An 18,807-nucleotide genomic window follows, 5' to 3' on the forward strand; every position below is an offset into this window, starting at 1 on the left:
CTCTACAAACTCCCTATCCTGTGGTCCAGCACCAACCTGATTCTCCCAGTTCACCTGCATGTTGAAATCCCCCATAACTACTGCGACATTACCTTTGCCACATGCCAATGTTAACTCCCTATTCAACTTGCACCCAATATCCATGCTACTGTTTGGTGGCCTTTAGACAACACCCATTTGGGTCCTTTTGCCCTTACTGTTCCTCAGTTCTATCCACACAGATTCTACTTCTCCTGACCCTATGTCCCCCTTTGCAAAGGACTGAATCTCATTCCTCACCAACAGGGCCACCCCACCCCCTCTGCCCACATTTCTGTCCCTACGATAGCACGTATACCCTTGTACATTCATTTCCCAGGTCTGATCTCCCTGCAGCCATGTCTCCGTTATCCCAACAACATCATAGTTACCCGTTCACACCTGGGCTTCAAACTCATCCGCCTTATTTCCACTCCTGTACCTAATAAAGTGGCCACTGAGTGTACATGTGACAAAGGCTGGTAAATCTGATAATCGGGGACACTGATTTCAGAGAACCAGTGAAAGAAACCTTCAGAACAGGTGGAATCCAGCAACTAAACCCTGCACCAAACAGTTCTTCTCTTTAACCAATCCCCAGGGGGACAGAGAGATGCAGAGCTAAACACAATTCGTGCTTCCTTCAGGATAAGTCAGGATGTTCTCACACTCCAATTTCACCTACTCTCGTAAATTACATTCCACTTTATAGATTAGAATCTTGCAGTTTTGTGAAGATGCTATTCAAAGATGCAAAGGCACCTGGCTAGTGTTTCTGCTTTGCCTAGAATAACAAGAGAAATCAGGGGTGCAGCATCTTAACCCTTTCACTCCTGGTTGCTAAATTCAATGGCCTTCTATATCCACTTTCTTCCCCCTCCCATCTGGAGAAGGCAGACAGTACCATAGAGAATTCAGGAGATGGATTTAGTTTAACAAAGTGTAGATATATGTAATTAGCTGAAGAAGAAATGAGTGGAGAGTGGAACTTACAGGTAGGAAAATTGACATTTAGTATTAAAGAAAACTATTTTAAATATGAGAAACTATTTTAAATATGAGAATATTGGATAAATACAGAAGAAATTATTGTAGAGATATTCAAAGGAGTCTGACCAACTGAACTGTTCTTTCATCTCTAGTTCTTAGTATTATTTCTTATTTGCCTTCTTTTGTGCGTTGGTTGTTTGTCAGTCTTTATGCATAATTTTTAAATGAAATTTTATTGTATTTTTCTTTTCCCAGTAAATTCCTTCAAGAAAATTAATTTCAGGGAAAAAGATTTTTTTCCGATTATCGAGATGTGGCGGTGTTCGCACAAAAACTTCCATCTATTCACTAATTAAACGTAGAGACTTCTAAATGTAATGGTTAAAGACGAAGACAGAGATAGCGAATGGAACTGATGGACATTTAAGGATGATACAAGGGAGAAAAGTAAAATTTTAGAAATATTAATTGAGAATAGTATGCTTTTTCTTTTCTTATATATATACTTTTTACTTTGCAGGGGGGCTGGGGAGCTTTGAATCGGTTACTACGGGATTCACGTGTGTAATCATGGTGATTGCCAAGACCCATACAACAGAGGGGGGTAATGTTGTTTTTTTTCTTTCACAACATTAGTAGGGGGGTATTTTGTTTTTTTCCTTATACTCTATTTTTCTTCTATTTTTTTGCCTGGATGATTGGTGGGGACACACATAGCAACATGGAGACTTCTAAAAAGATTTCCCAGGATACCACGAAAGTTGAAAGATTAGGCATTACTATAGGTTGGAGTAACATAATTAAAAACAATGACTAATTTATTGAATTTTTTAAGTTTTAATGTTAATGGGCTTAATGGACCAGTAAAAAGAAAAAGAATTTTAACATATATTAAAAAAATGAAAATAGATATAGCTTTCCTACAAGAAACTCATTTAACGGACATAGAACATCAGAAATTAAAAAGAGACTGGGTTGGAAATGTTATTGCAGCTTCATTTAACTCAAAGGCGAGAGGAGTTGCAACTTTGGTTAATAAAAATTTACCAATTAAAATACAAAATGTATTAATTGATTCGGCAGGAAGATATTTAATTATACATTGTCAATTTTTTTCAGAACTATGGACTCTTATGAATATTTATGCACCAAATGAAAATGATGTAAAATTTATACAGGAGGTCTTTTTGAATTTGGCTAGCGCACATGATAAAATATTAATAGGTGGAGATTTTAATTTTTGTCTAGATCCAGTTTTAGATAGATCAACAAAGGCTATTACAAAATTAAAAGTAGTAAAATTAACTCTATCATTGATGAAAGACTTAAATTTGATTGATATATGGAGAAGAATCAATCCAAAAGAAAGAGATTATTCATTTTATTCGAATAGACATAAAACATACTCAAGGACAGATTTTTTCCTATTATCAATGAATACTCAAGATAGAATGAAAAATGTGGAATATAAAGCAAGAATATTGTCTGATCACTCTCCTTTAATAATGACAATGATAATGATAGATAAAGAGGAATCAATTTATAGATGGAGATTTAATTCAATTCTACTAAAACGTCAAGATTTTTGTGATTTTATGAAAAAGCAGATTCAGTTCTTTTTAGATACAAATTTACATTCAGTTGATGATAAATTTATATTGTGGGAAGCAATGAAGGCATATTTGAGAGGTCAGATAATAAGTTATACTTCTAAAATTAAGAAGGAATATATGATAGAAATAGATCAATTGGAAAAAGAGATTATAAAATTAGAAAAAGAATCTCAAAGAAATATGACAGAAGAAAAATGAAGACAACTTATTAATAAGAAGTTAAAATACAATATGCTCCAGACATATCGAACAGAAAAAGCAATTATGAGAACTAAACAGAGATATTATGAACTAGGTGAAAGATCACATAAGGTCCTTGCATGGCAGTTAAAAACAGATCAGACTTCTAAAACAATAAATGCAATCCGAACAGAAGTGAATAAAATTACTTATAAGCCTCTAGAAATTAATAAGGCTTTTAAGAATTTTTATTCTGAGTTGTATAAATCAGAATCAAAAAATGATGATGTTAAGATAGAAAGATTTTTATCACAAATAACTCTTCCAAAATTAAATATGGAAGAACAGAAGGGATTAGGTATGCCTTTTACATTGAAGGAGGTTGAAGAAGCTCTGGGATCACTTCAAAGTAATAAATCTCCAGGAGAAGATGGTTTTCCGCCTGAATTTTATAAAAAGTTTAAAGATTTATTAACTTCTCCTTTTATGGAGTTAATACATCAAGCGGAAAGAACGCATAAACTTCCAGAATCTTTTTCAACAGCTATTTTAATAGTATTGCCAAAAAAAGATAGAGACCTTTTAAAACCAGCATCATATAGACCTATTTCTTTATTAAATACTGATTATAAAATAATAGCAAAAATCTTATCTAATAGATTATCTAAATGCTTACCAAAATTAGTGCATATGGATCAAACAGGATTTATCAAAAATAGACAGTCGGCAGATAATGTAACCCGGTTATTTAGTATAATCCATTTAGCGCAAAAGAGGGAGAAAACGAGTGTGGCAGTTGCTTTAGATGCAGAAAAAGCATTTGATAGATTGGAATGGGATTTTTTATTTAAGGTATTGGAAAAATATGGATTAGGAACATCATTTATAAAATGGATTAAAACCTTAAATACTAATCCCAAAGCTAAAGTAGTGACAAATGGTCAAATTTCGACATCATTTCAGTTAACAAGATCAACTAGGCAAGGTTGTCCATTATCACCTGCTTTGTTTGTGTTGGCAATAGAGCCATTAGCTGAATTAATTAGAATGGACCCAGATATTAAGGGTTTCAGAGTTAATCAGGAAGAATACAAGATTAATTTATTTGCTGATGATGTTCTACTTTATTTAACAGATCCATTACATTCATTATGTAAATTATCTTATAGATTAGAAGAATATGGGAAAATATCAGGTTATAAAATAAATTGGGATAAAAGTGAAATTTTACCTCTTACTAATGAAGACTATAGTCAATGTTGATTAATAACTCAATTTAGATGGCCGGCAAATGGTATAAAATATTTAGGTATAACAGTTGATAATGACATAAAAAACTTATACAAATTAAATTATTCACCACTTTTGAAAAAAATTCAGGAAGATCTTGATAAATGGATGGCATTACCAATAACATTAGTAGGTAGAGTAAATACTATAAAAATGAATATATTCCCTAGATTACAATATTTATTTCAATCATTACCAATACAATTACCCCAGAAGTTTTTTCAAGAGTTAAACAAATATGTGAGGAAGTTTCTCTGGAAAGGTAAGATGTCAAGAATATCATTGGAAAAATTGACATGGAAATTTGATCTAGGAGGGTTACAACTTCCAAATTTTAAGAATTATTATAAAGCAAATCAACTTAGATTTATTGCATCTTTTTTTGAGAAAGATAAACCGGCATGGATTAGAATAGAACTAGATAAAATAGGAGAAAACATACCAGAAGATTTTATATATAAATGGGAATCTAAATGGATACGGGAAAAGAAAGAATCTCCTATATTAAAACATTTGATTGACTTATAGAATAAGATAAATGTTGATGAGACAAAAAAATCTTTATTAGCAAAGAGATCTTTAATTCAAAATAGACATTCCTTTTACAATGGACAATCAACTTTTATATAATTGGTTTCAAAAAGGGATTAGATACATAGGAGATTGTTTTGAAGGAGGTATATTAATGTCATTTGGTCAATTAAAGAATAAATATAAAGTATCAAATAACACTTTATTTTGTTACTTTCAACTAAGGGCTTATATAAGAGAAAAATTAGGTCAAACAATGTTATTGCCGAAATCTAATGAAATAGAAATTTTAATTCAAAAAGGAAATATTAAAAATTTTATATCTTGTATGCATAATTTGATTCAAAAACAGGCAATTAAACAAGGAGTCCATAAGTCAAGACAAAAATGGGAAAGTGATTTGAATATTAAAATTGAGGAAACAAATTGGTCAAGACTATGTCTTGATAGTATGACAAATACAATAAATGTTCAGTTAAGATTAGTGCAATATAATTTTCTACATCAATTATATATTACACCACAAAAAATAAATAAATTAAATTCAAGTTTATCTGATCAGTGTTTCCGATGTAACCAAGAAACTGGTACTTTTTTTTTTACATTCTACATGGTCTTGTTCTAAAATTCAACCTTTTTGGACAAATTTAAGACTTTTACTGGAACAAATTACAGGAATACAACTTCCTCATAATCCAATATTACTCTTACTAGGTGATATTGAAGGGATAAAACCGAAACTCAAACTAAATAAATTCCAGAAAGAATTCATAAAAATTGCACTGGCAGTAGCCAAAAAGGCTATTGCAGTTACTTGGAAATCGGATACATATTTAAGTATAGATTGTTGGAAGAAAGAAATTTATGGCTGTATTCCATTAGAAAAAATTACTTATAATTTAAGAGATAAATATGAAACATTTCTGAAAATTTGGTGCCCTTATTTACAAAAGACAGGACTAAATATATAGGTGCTCTGAAGATGAAACAATTGGTTACTTGGGGAAAGAAATAAATATATATACTAAAGTTATTAAGAACTCCATGGAGCATGTGGAGATCCTCCAACAACCAGGCAATCTTTCTTTTTTTTTCTTTCTTACTTTCTCTTTTTTTATAGGGTAGTTAGGGGGGAGGGGTTAAGGGGAGGGGGGAAGGGATATATACATTTTTTTCCATACTTTGTAATCACTTAAAAACGCAATAAAAAAAGAAAATTAATTTCTAGTTAGTATATGGTAACATATACTTACTTTGACAATAAATTTAATTTGAACTTTGAAACATCCAGAGAAGATTTAACAGATTGAAATTTCTTTCTCACAGCCAGTGGATCAGAATATGGCTCTTCAAACATTCAAGACTGCTTTCACCTTTCACCCAGATTAACTACATTCACACTGCTAATTGGAAGGTTAAATCCTGATGAAGGTCCTCAGCCTGAAGCATCAACTATTTATTCCTCTCCATAGATGCTGCCTAACCTGGCGAGTCCCTCCAGCATTTTCAGTTTGTTGCCATTTAATGATATTTTAGCTGATTTTCTACCTCAACTACATCTCCTTACTAATAGGAGAACAGCCTCTGTTTCTTTTGCCACATGGCTGGATTGATTTTTTTTCTTTGAAAGTGGAATAACTGGAATACAGTTGTTGGAAATACAAAATAAAACAAAAAGTGCTGGAAATATTCAGCAGGTCAGGGAGCATTTGTGTAGAGAATTGTTAACTATATCTCCCTCCAAGACAACATTCCTCAATATTTTGAAATATATTGCTCTCTGTTTTTCAATATACTCACTGGCTCTCCACTTGGCCATGAAATAGCTGGACAACAGCAATACTGTTAAGCTGCTGTTTATTGATTACAGCTCAGTGTTCAACATTATCATACCCTCAGTACTTATCAACAAACTCCAAAACCTGGACCACGGTATCCCCCTCTGCAACTGTATCCTTGATTTCCTCATTAGGAGATCACAGTCAGTGCTGATCAGAAATAAATCTCTTTGCTGACAATCAACACTGGCACATCTCAAGGTTGTGTGCTAAGCCCACAGCTCTACTCTCTCTACACTCACGACTGTGTGGCTAGGCACAGCTCAAATGGCATCTGTAAATTTGCCAACACAACTACTGTTATGAATTTCAGATGGTGATGAGTACGTGTATAGGAATGAGATAGATCAGCTGGTTGAGTGGTGTTGCAACATTAACCTTGCAAGTTGTTAGTAAGACCAATGAATTGATTGTGGACTTCAGGAAGGGGAAGTTAAGGGAACACAAATAAGTTCTCATCAAGGGATCAGCAGTGGAAAGGGTAAGCAGCTTCAAGTTCCTCCTGGGTGACAATATCTATGAAGATCTATCCTGAGTACAACATATTGAAGTAATTACAAAAAAGGCACAACTGCGGCTATATTTCATTAGGAGCTTGAGGAGGCTTGGTATGTCACCCAAGCATCTCACAACTTTCTACACATACCATTGAGAGCATTCTAACTGGTTGCCACTACACAGGATCAGAAAAAGCTGTAGAAAGTTGCACACTCTGCCAAGCTCCATCATGGGCACTAGCCTCCCCAGCATTGAGGACATCATCAACAGGTAATGCCTCCAAAAAGGTGGCATCCGTCATTAAGGTCTCCCATCACCCAGGACAAACCCTTTCCACATTGCTATCAAAGAGGTGGTACAAGAGCCTGAAGACACACACTCACTATTTTAGGAAAAGCTTCCTCAATATCATCATCAGATTTCTGAATGGACAATGAATCCATGTACGTGACTTCACTTTTTTTTTTGCTCTACTTATTTTTTAATATATGTTTCTTATTGTAAATTATAATTTTTAAAAAGGTATTGCAATATACTGCTGCCAAAAACATATTTTATGACATATGCCAGCAATATTAAACCTGATTCTGAACTGAGCAGTGAATTTTAAGGTTTACAATTCTCACTTTTGGTCCCAGATGTAGGAGACCTTACTTTTAGATTGCAGATCTAAATTAGGCAGCCAAAGGAATCGGCCTCCTGATCAACATTCTGTTTCATAACAACTCATAATTTACCTCAGGTCATCTTAATTCCTTGTCATAAGACAATTGCCTAATTTCTTCACTCAGCCAGGAAAATAATCACTGGATTTTTTTCCAGTGGAAAGTCTCCTGACATTGTGGTCACATTGCTAACAGGAAGTCATTAAACTAGAAAAGATACAAAAAAGGTTCATGAGGATGTTATCAAGATTGGAGGCTTGTGTTATATGGAGAGATGAGATAGGCTGGGACTTTTTCTCCCCTGAAGTGGAGGAGGCTGAGGGGTCCATAAAATCAGGAGGGGCTAGATTTCAGACTCAGGATAAGCAAAATAATAGCCAGTGCTTTCTGAAGGGTAGGAGTGGCCAAAAGGGTAGAGAGTACAGGTTCAAAGTGAGGGGGAAGATTTAAGAGGGACCATTGGGCCGTCTAAGTGGAAAAAGTTGCCCCTCTTGTTTCTTTTGAATTTTTGGGAAAGAGTGATCACAAAGTAATTAAAATGTTGGGTTTGACAGCAACTTAGTTGAATCAGAAACAAGAACTTTGGATCTGAACAACACACTGATAGAGGTGCACGTTAGACAAGATAATGAATGAAACTATATGACTGTAGACCAATAATGGCAAATACTTTATTTGCTCAAGAAATTAAAAAGCTACAAAAAATGGTCTAGTTGTGGCTATCATGTTGAAAGAAAGTACACAAAACCCCTCCAATTGCTTCAAATTCAGCAAAATAGTTGTGAGGCTAAGTACAGCTCCAACACCAAATATAAGTTTGCTGATGACACCACTGTTGTGGCCTGTATCAAAGATGCTGATGAATCAGCATACAGGAGGGAGACTGAAATTTGACTGAGTGGTGTAATAACAACCACCTCTCACTCAATGTCAATAAGCCCAAGGTACTGATAGTAGACTTCAGGAGAGGGAAACCAGAGGTCCATGAGCCAGTAATCATCGGAGGATCAGAGGCGGAGAGGGTCAGTGGCTTTAAACTCCTGGGTATCACTATCTCACGGGACCGGTCCTGGACCCATCATACAAATATAATTGCAAAGAGGGCATGACAGTGCTTCTACTTCCTCAGGAGTCTGTGGAGATTTGGCATGTCATCAAAAAACTTGGTAAACTTCTATAGATGTGAGATGGAAAGTGTGCTGACTGGCTGTATTATGGCCTAGTATGGGAACACCAATACCTTTGAGTGGAAAATCCTACAAAAGGTAGTGCATTCAGTCTAGTACTTCACAGGTAAAACCCTCTCAACCATTGAGGATATCTATGTGGAACATTGCCATAGGAAAGCAGCATCCATCATGAAAGATTCTCACCACCTAGGCCATGCTTTTTTCTCACTGCTGCCATCAGGTAGAAGGTACAGGAGCTTCAGGTTCAAGAACAGTTAGGCTCTCAAACAAATGGGGATAACTACACAAACACGAGGAAATCTGCAGATGCTGGAAATTCAAGCAACGCATACAAAATGCTGGTGGAATGCAGCAGGCCAGGCAGCATCTATAGGAAGAAGCACTGTCAACGTTTCAGGCCGAGTCCCTTCGTCAGGACTTGATAAGGACTTTCATCTTATTTCATGTTCATTATTTATTGCTATTTATTTATAATCTGCACTTGCATTGCTTGTTTACAGTTTAGTTCCTGATGCTTACAGTTTACAGAGTCTGTTTACAGCTATTGTTCTATAGATTTGCTAAGTATGCTCGCAGAAGAATCGCAGGGTTGGATGTAATGACATGTATATATTCTGTTAATAAATTTTACTATGAACTTTGAAAATGTGACCAAAAAAGTGTTTTGGACAACAGAATATGAAAGCAAACTAATAAGATGTTTCAAAACATTCAACAGGTTTTGGTATCTTTCAGAAGACTTGTTTAAGTGACGGATTGCATCAAATCCTATCTGCTCTACATACAGTTTCAGTGTTCCCATGAACCCTTACCACTGTGGAAAAGTTCCCTGCTCCTTATTTTACTCAATCTTCCCATGATTCCAGTGATGGAAAGAGTGGTAGGGGTGGGTTTGGAGAGTAAAAAGAAAGAAAACACAATAAATAGATTCCAGATCTGAAATTTTACTCTAGTAGCCCCACTGTGCAAAGTTGAAGCATTGAGAACAAGTCAGAATCAGGTTTATTATCACTGGCATGTGACATGAAATTTATTAACTTAGCTTCAGCAGTTCAATGCAATACATAATCTAGCAGAGAAAAAAAACCATAATAATAAACAAGTAAATCAATTACGTATATTGAATAGATTTTAAAAATGTGCAAAAACAGAAGTACTGTATTTTTTTTTAAGTGAGGTAGTGTCCAAAGCTTCAATGTCTATTTAGGAATCAGATGGCAGAAGGGAAGAAGCTGTTCCTGAATCACTGAGTGTGTGCCTTCAGGCTTCTGTGTCTCCTACCAGATGGTAACAATGAGAAAAGGGCATGCCCTGGGTACTGGAGGTCCTTAATAATGGACGCTGCCTTTCTGAGACACCGCTCCCTAAAGATGTCCTGGGTACTTTGTAGGCTAGTGCTCAAGATGAAGCAGACTACATTTACAACCTTCTGCAGCTTCTTTCGGTTCTGTGCAGTAGCCCCTCCATACCAGACAGTGATGCAGCCTGTCATAATGCCCTCCACAGTACAACTATAGAAGTTTTTGAGTGTATTTGTTGACATGCCAAATCTCTTCGAACTCTTAATAAAGTATAGCTGCTGTCTTGCCTTCTTTATGACTACATCAATATGTTGGGACCAGGTTAGATCCTCAGAGATCTTGACACCCAGGAACTTGAAGCTGCTGACTCTCTCCACTTTTGATCCCTCTATGAAGATTGGTACATGCTCCTTCGTCTTACCCTTCCTGAAGTCCACAGTCAGCTCTTTCGTCTTACTGACGATGAGTCGCTTACCAGTATGGACACATTACCCTGCCCCTCACTCTCTGATGTTAACTTGGAGCTCAATTCAATTGCAAGAATGCATTCAAATCAGTGTCTTGTGACACATTGCATTGAGAAAAATGAAAGACTGCTGTGGAGCAGAATCTACTTACTGTTTAAAGGCTGCCATTGTGTTTTCCAGGTTCTCTCCAGCACCTGTGGGAGAGAAATCACAGACTCAATATTTCACCTAGGATTACTGTTCACCATCACTGGTCTTGTAGTTTAGTTTAAAGATAGTATTAATGAGAATATGGGGACAAGGAATGGAGGTCTGGGGGGGAAGAAAGGGTGGACGAGAGGGGGCACTTTGGATCTCATGCAGAACAAACACAATTAAACACATTAATAAAGAAATACAATACAGAAAAAGTACACAATATAGCTTATATACATAGAATAATTATATGTCCATAAGGTGATGCCAGGCACAGGAATATCTGTACATAAGGTGACTAAGACAGGAACTGATAAAGTAATTTTGCTATTGTTGTTTCATTTTTCTTGTTGTTATTGTTGTATTCTCTTGTTTTGCTGTACATTTTGGGCATGTATTTGTGGGCTGGCTCCAGCACAACCTCAAGATGTGTTGGTTGTTAATGCAAATGACACATTTTACACAGTATGCTTCAATGTACAGGTGATAGATAAATAAACAAATAAATCTAAATGTTCCTATTAAACTCTGACACTCAAACCTGGGACACAAACTGGTTATTAATTGAACTCAAATACAAGATATTCTGCAGATGTTGGAAATCCAGAGCAACACACACAAAATACTGGAGGATGTGTTATTAATGCTGGTCACTGCCCAGTGATGAGGGCAGCTGCCAGCCATAGGGACAGATTCAATGCTGGGCCTTCCAGCTGCCACTGTGGTTGCAGAGGACAGACTGATCGCCTTGCAGCTCCAACAGCCCTGGAGATGCCTGTGATTTCACTGTCCAACCTGTAGAGAGGTAGTGTGATCACTTGAGTTGAGTACGATGTTCTCCCAAGGGGTAATTCCCTTAATGGAGTATGCCTGTGAGTGACATTTTTTTTTAAAAACAGTGGGGAGGCTGATGCCCAGACAGACACCAAACGGTCCCTGACAGATCGGGATCAGGGTCCAGTGGCACAGCATACAAGTTGACTGGGGACCCTTCGCTGCTGCAGCCTTCCTCTGCCTTCACTGCCATTGTGATGTGTCATCATCTTCCGCCAGTTCCACCCTTGGGTTCTTGGTTGGATCACTTGGTCTGGATCCTTCCCCTTGATCTTACCACCATGGTTGACCCTAACAGAGGCTAAGCTCCAGACAACAATGCTCCTGGGATCTCAGGAACTCACAAACCTCTCCACCATCGAGAAAGTGACAATCCTCAGAGAAGCCACATGGCAGAACATGTAACTGCCTCTGCAACATTTAATTTCCTCAAGTAATGTGTTCTAAGGATGTATCAGGGATTTCACAGTGGCAATGCAGACTCAGCATTCCCAGCCACGTTCCCACTCTCACATAAGGCCATAAGACATAGAAGCAAAATTAGGCCATTCAGCCCATCATGTCTGCTGATCATGATTGATTTATTATTCCTCTCAAACTTATTCTCCTCCCTTCTCCCTGTAAGCTTTGACACCGACTAATAAAGAACCTATCACCATCTGCTTTAAATATACCAAGTTATTAGTGTCTTCAACAGCCGTCTGTTGCAATGAATTATTAATTCCACAAGAAATTCTTCATCTCTATTCTGGGTTGTGTTCCTAGACTCCCTGGCTATAGGAAACATACTCTATACACCTACTCCATCTAGGCCTTTCAAGATTTGATACATATTGGCTTTTGACAAAGAAATTGAAAGATAAAGTGAAAGGAAAATTTTTTAAAAAAGTAATCCGCTGCCAGGAACATGACTTGCATACATTTCCATGCATGTTTGCTTTCTTCCTGCTACTCTCTCAACTCCCCCCACAGTTATCCATTTAGTTGAGTTTCCTTGTCGGTTTCGGTCCTCTCACACAATTGCTCTTCTTGACCAGTTGCCTCTTTGAGCACAAAGCATGGACCAAATCTTAGCCCAATATTTAAAACCAAATTTAGCAATGTTATTTTTTTTTTAAGTTACACATTTTCCAGGTGATCAAAAATCAAGCTTTCCTCGTCTTTCCCCACACAAACAAAAGCTTCTTTTGCACAAGTGATAAGTACAGTTTAAGAAAGATTCTTCTTTCTGCAGTTGATTGATGTTTATCAGCACCTCCTGCTGGACATCAGATATTCTTTGTTGCAGAGGTTTAAATATTAGCTTTATAAAGATTAGCTTTATTTGTCAACATGTACATTTAAGCACATAGTGAAAAGCACCATTTGTGTCACCCGTTTTCTTTGCGATGTGCTGGGAACAGCCTGCGATTGTTGCCAGACTACTGGCGCCAACATAGCATGCCCACAACTCACCAACCCTAACTATACGCCTTTGGAATATGGGAGAAAACCAGAGTACCTGGAGGAAACCCACATGGTCATGGGGAGAATGCACACACTCCTTACAGGACAGCAGCAGAAATTGAACCCCTACCATTTATAGTTGGCTCTGTAAAACAATTGCGCTAACTACTAATCTGTGCTGCCCCAACTAATACGCTGATGGAAATCAGTGAGTCAAGCAACATCAGTAGAAGGAAAGATACTGTCAACGCAGAGTGCATTGGGTTTAAAAGCATACAGTTGTTTCGAAGTTTGACTGCTCCAACCAAACCATCTGAAATTAGCTTTGCAGATATTGTGAAGGTAACACAGGGACATTTAGAAACAAAGCCATTGTTGATTGCAGAATGGCTGAGGTTTCATAAGAGAAATCAAAAAGAAGGGGAGTAGATTTCAGCATTCGTGGTTAAATTAAAGATATTGTCTGAGCATTGACAGCTTGGTAATAGGCTTAATGATACACTAAGAGATCATTTAGTTTATGGAATCTTACAAGAAAGCATTCAAAACAGCTCCAATCTGAAGTACAGCTTACATTTAAAAGAACAGTGGAAATCACAGTTTCAGTAGAAACCACAGAGACGCAATTAAATTGCAGTCAGGAACAAAAGTGAGCGTGAAGAAAATTGCTATATCTAAACAGAGAACAGCCTGGTCAAACAAATTGTGTTACCATTGAGGCAGAGGCTCACATTTGTTTGGTGAATGTAGGTTTAAGGGTGAAATTTGCAGAAAATGCAACGAAGAGCATGTCGGGCAGAGAGAAAAAAATGGACTCCAGAGAAGAGAAAGATAAAAGTTCAAATTGCAGTTTCAAAAAGAGCACCAATCTGAATGCTGTCAAAGAAAAATGTAATTACAATGAGAGTGACACAGGACTGTATAGCCTCGAGGTTTATAATGTGAAAACTAGCAACAGACAAGCAGTATGGCTTAAACCAGGTGTGAATGGCAAATTAATTAAAATGGAATTGGACACTGGCTCAGCTGCTTAAGTCAATCCACAAAATGAACTTGAGAGGCATTTTAAGGATACCAACCTGAAGCCAACTAAGAACTTATACTGGACAAAAGATAGCTCCTGTGGGAATGACATCCATAACTGTGAAATACAACAACCAACAAGCCACAGTGAGCTTGTATGTGGTAAAAAAAAAACAGGACTGGGGATGTAATTGGCTAAAAAAGCTATAACTTGATTAGAGATCCATCCACCAATTGCATGCCACATTCCCTGCAATGAAGCCATCTGAAAGCAAATTCAGAAAGGTAATGAATAATGTCACAACTGCCTTCATGATGTACACCATGAACCATTGCCCAGAAGAGGACTAACAGGCTTTGGTGCCAACCTCTGTCTTTCTGGTTGGAAAGCATATTGGACCAAGGAAGGACCAAGCTGTTCAGAGGAACTACGAAAGTGCTGAAATCAGTGGTCCAACTACAACAGTTTTTGTACATTTCTGAGAAAGTTTCTGGTAATGTTAATCTGGCAGTTACTTGCAAAATGTGGCTTTGTTTTAAACTGGAAGAGAGTTTAACACGTTTCAGGATGGTTGCAAGCATTTGGCTTTTGTGAGTATAAACAAAAACGGTATCCACTCTTTGTGCAATCCTCAGGTTATTGCATGAACTTCAAGAGGGACACAAACAGCTGCTTACAAAAACAGATGCAAAGACAAAAACCCAGCTAGATGAGGGGAAGGTCAAAACAAAAGGAGTCAATGGAGATTCAAAAACAGAGGATTCGTCAGATGATGTTGTGGATGAGGAAATCAAGAGGAGACATCAGATCGTAAAGGAAACAATGGAAGGATTAATAAGAGAATATTTCAGTGAGCTAAATGGACCTTCCCAAGATCAAGATGCACCAACTTGAAAAAAGGAGGAAGAGATGGAGAGAAAGAATGTGAACAAGAGAATGGTGTTACTGAGAGAAGTAACATGAGAAAGAAAAAGAAAGGAATAGAAGTAGATCCAGAGAGAGGAAAGGAGAAGAAAGGTGTTCAGGTCTCTCAGAACCACTTCCTACAGTTTCAGTGTCAACTCATCACTATGGAGGAAGCCCCAGAACGTGTAATTGTTGAGATTGTAAAGATGCAGTTACAAAACATAACAGGAATGACCCTGTGGTAGACCTACAAGTACTAACTGGCTCTTGTGATCAGAAACCACAGTTGCAGTGATCCCAGCCCACTTTGTTGGTCTTCAGTTAACTGCTAAGTCAGATTGATCTGATGTGAAGGAAGGGTGCAAGAACAACACAAACTTAAGATGCACTGTCCATCTGTCTCAGGGTTCATTATTGAAATTAAAAACTTGGAAAGGAGGGTGAGGACAAAATGCTGGCTAGGGCTTTGAGTTTGTAGCACTGAAATGAGAAAGAAAGAGCAGACTGCCATAAATGCGAAAGATACTGATGCTGGGTCCTGCCAACAAGACTGGCATTCACTGAGAACTTCAGACGGAAATGCTTCTGAAGAGTTGACATAGCAGATAGGAGAGAAGTATCCAGATGCAAGATAGTCTCCAGATGCACTTGCACAAGACACTGGTGAGGCTACATTTTGAATACTGTGCAGAGTTTTGGTTATTCTATTATAGAAAAGATGAGAAGATTTATGAGGATGCTGAGAGGACCAGAAGCCCGAGTTATATAGCTTGGCCAGGCCAGCACTTTATACCTCGGAACATAGGAGAGTGGGGGTGACCATTTAGAAGTGTCTAAAATAATTTTTATTTAGATACATAGCAAAGTAACAGGTCCTTCCAGCCCAATAAGACAACCCAATTACACCCATATGACTATTTAACTCTTTAGAATGTGGGAGTAAACCCGCATGGTCACGGAAAGAACATACCAACTCCTAACAATGGTGTAATTGAATGAGGATTGCTGGTACTGTAATAGAATTAAGTTAATCATGTCACTACTGTGTTGCTCTAACGACAAGAGGTGCAGATAAGGTGAAACACATGTCTTTTCCCCAAGTGAGCGGAGTCCAAAACTAGGGGACATTGGTTTAGGGTGAAAGGAAAGATTTAAAAAGGATCTGAGGCAATTTTTCCTTACACAGAGGGAGACAAGTATATGGAATGAGCTGCCAAAGGAAGTGGTTGAGGCAGGTATAACAATATAATTTAAGAAGTACTTGCATTAGTACAAGAAGAGACAAGGCTTAGCCTTAGAGGGACATGGGCTGAATGCAGGAAATTGGGATCAGCTGGGTGGGAACTATGGTTGGCATGGGACTGTATCAGATTGACTGCGAGAATGTAGCATGCGTGCTTAAGGCGGATTGATCAGGCAGTGAATTGATTGGCCCTCCTACGTGCAGAGGGCCCTCTCTTTTGGCACATACTTTTGTCTCGGCAAGCCCAGTTTATCATTCCCACACTGCAAGTTGTCCAGTGTGTATCATTACTAACATGTTTATGCTCTGTTGTCTTTCTTATTCTGCATGGACAGGCCTGGGCTGGTTAGGCTGACGTGATTAGAACCAAGAAAAGCTTACCATGCTCAGCCCAACATTTCTGTGCAGGTTGAGAAATAGCTGTCCAGCTTCCAGCACATGGCCTGTAGATCTGTGAACAATTTTAGATCCTAATGCTGTTTCCATGTGACAAGGTTTTCTAACTCTCCCACCCTGTCAGGCAGTGGGTTCTAGCCTCCTGCCACTCCCCTTCAGTCCTTCTACCAAGTACTTTAAGTCAATGGGCCTACGACATTCAGACCCGAAAACTGAAAATGGGGCATTCCCACATGCCTGTGGATTTATTCCCTCCTCCTGCAGTGCCAATTCTCTCAACCTGCTCAACAATGTGGATTCTTGTTAGTGCTAGCCAATTTGACTTGTTTTTACATGTTTGTGCTCAGGCAAGAGAAAACTAAAAAGCAAACTACAGAATGGTGAGGCACATCATTTTCCAAGAGATTAATCTACCATCCGTTCAATGACTCCCAAGTCCAAACTAATGTCCCAGGACAAACCAACCTCTCATTTTAAGCTTATTCACATGTAAAACCATTCTCCCAAACACTTCCTTCAAAACAGAACACTTGGCTGTTTATCTACCATCTATTTGGGTCCCCCACTCATAATCACCCCTTCTAAATCCCTTATGTACAGGCACTCCTCTAACAACTTCATTTTATGGACATACAATAAATATAAGCTATCTTATGTATTTATGTATTTACTGTGTGTATGTGTGTGCATATTATAATGCAATTATTATGACATTCTTATCATGTTTTTTTTGGTGCTGAATTGGACCCGGACTAACATACATTTCATAGCAATACAGCACAGAACAGGCCCTTCAAGCCCAATGAGCCACACCGCTCAGCAACCCACCTATTTAACCCTAGCTTAATCACAGGATAATTTACAATGATCAATTAACTTACTAATCAGTAGGTCTTTGAACTGTGAGAGGAAACACACATGCTCATGGAAAGGAGGTACAAACTTCTTACAGAGAATGGTAGAATTGAACTCTGATGCTCCGAGCTGTAATTGCATTGTGCGAATCACTATGCTACCATAGCGTCCTAAATGACATTAAACAATCTTGAATCTCAAAACTTATCCACATGACAACTTTCGAACCTTGTTCAAAATCTTCGGCTTTTACTTAAATAATGGATTCCTTGTGAAATTCGTTTAATGGCTTTACATACAGATTTTGTTCCCACAATGCACGTCCATGACCACTGACCACATTCTGCTGCTGTCAGTTGACCATTTCCTCAGTGGTGTGGTTAAAATTGAACTGCTGACCAATTCTTGTGACTAGCACCTGCAATTACAGCTATCAAAGGTCACATCGCTGTCACAATACCAGCACCCATCCCTAACAGGAGGAATGACTAACGAGAACTTGGGCTGATCAGAGAGCAGCAGAGTGGTGCAATCACCTGAATCACCTGAACCTTTTACTGATAGTGGATGTACTGGTTATCATCTTAAACATTTTTAGACTTGCCTATGTGGATTTTAAGTTGGCAAGCCTGACTGTCCTATTAAAGGAGACAGAAAACAAGAAACTTGTCAGCTTCACTTCAGTAGTAGGAAAGCTGCTAGTATCTATAGTGAAGGATCTGTTACCATCCACCTCATCGATGCCTCTCGTAATTTTAAACATTTCTAAAGGTTTCCCCATCATCCTCCTACATTCTGAGTAAAGAGCTAGCCTGGCCATTGTCGCAGAGTGATGAGCATTACGCTATTAGTGTGAACTGTAAGATCTGGCTTTAATTCTGCTGCTCTCTGCAAGGAGTCTGTATGTACTCCCCGTAAGTGGTTGAGTTTCCTCCAGGGTTTTCTCCCACATTCTAAAGATATATGGTTAAGGTTAGAGAGTTGTGGGCCTGATATGATAGTGACACTTGCCCAACACAATCCTCACTGATTCGATTTGACATAAATGATGCATTTCAGTTAATCTTATCTTTCTCATCACCGCTATCCCTTATAATTTTTTTTCTGCATGCTTTTCAATTTAACCACATCTTTCCCATAACAGGAAGGCCAAAACTGTACAATTGTATTCAACTGCAGGCTCACCAGGTCAATCGACAAATCAGAGCACATGGAACTGAGAGTTCATAATGGCATAGAGTAGAGTTAGCTATCAGGCAAGAAGCAGAGACCGAGTAGCTGGAGAAATTGCAGAGGGGGCATTAACAATCATCTTTCAAGAATCGAT

At 37.9% G+C, this 18,807-nt stretch overlaps 1 protein-coding gene across 1 annotated transcript in view; it reads right to left on the bottom strand.

Annotated features, from left to right (window-relative positions):
* Nucleotides 1-18,807, bottom strand: part of gdpd1 (glycerophosphodiester phosphodiesterase domain containing 1) — an 80,783-nt gene that overhangs the window by 43,031 nt on the left and 18,945 nt on the right. Inside the window, exon 2 of the mRNA XM_073053153.1 lies at nt 10,733-10,775. Within this exon, the coding sequence (XP_072909254.1) occupies nt 10,733-10,775 (43 nt within the window). The remainder of the gene's footprint in view (nt 1-10,732; nt 10,776-18,807) is intronic.

The sequence above is a fragment of the Hemitrygon akajei genome, chromosome 8, assembly GCF_048418815.1.
Source record: "Hemitrygon akajei chromosome 8, sHemAka1.3, whole genome shotgun sequence".
NCBI lineage: Eukaryota > Metazoa > Chordata > Chondrichthyes > Myliobatiformes > Dasyatidae > Hemitrygon > Hemitrygon akajei.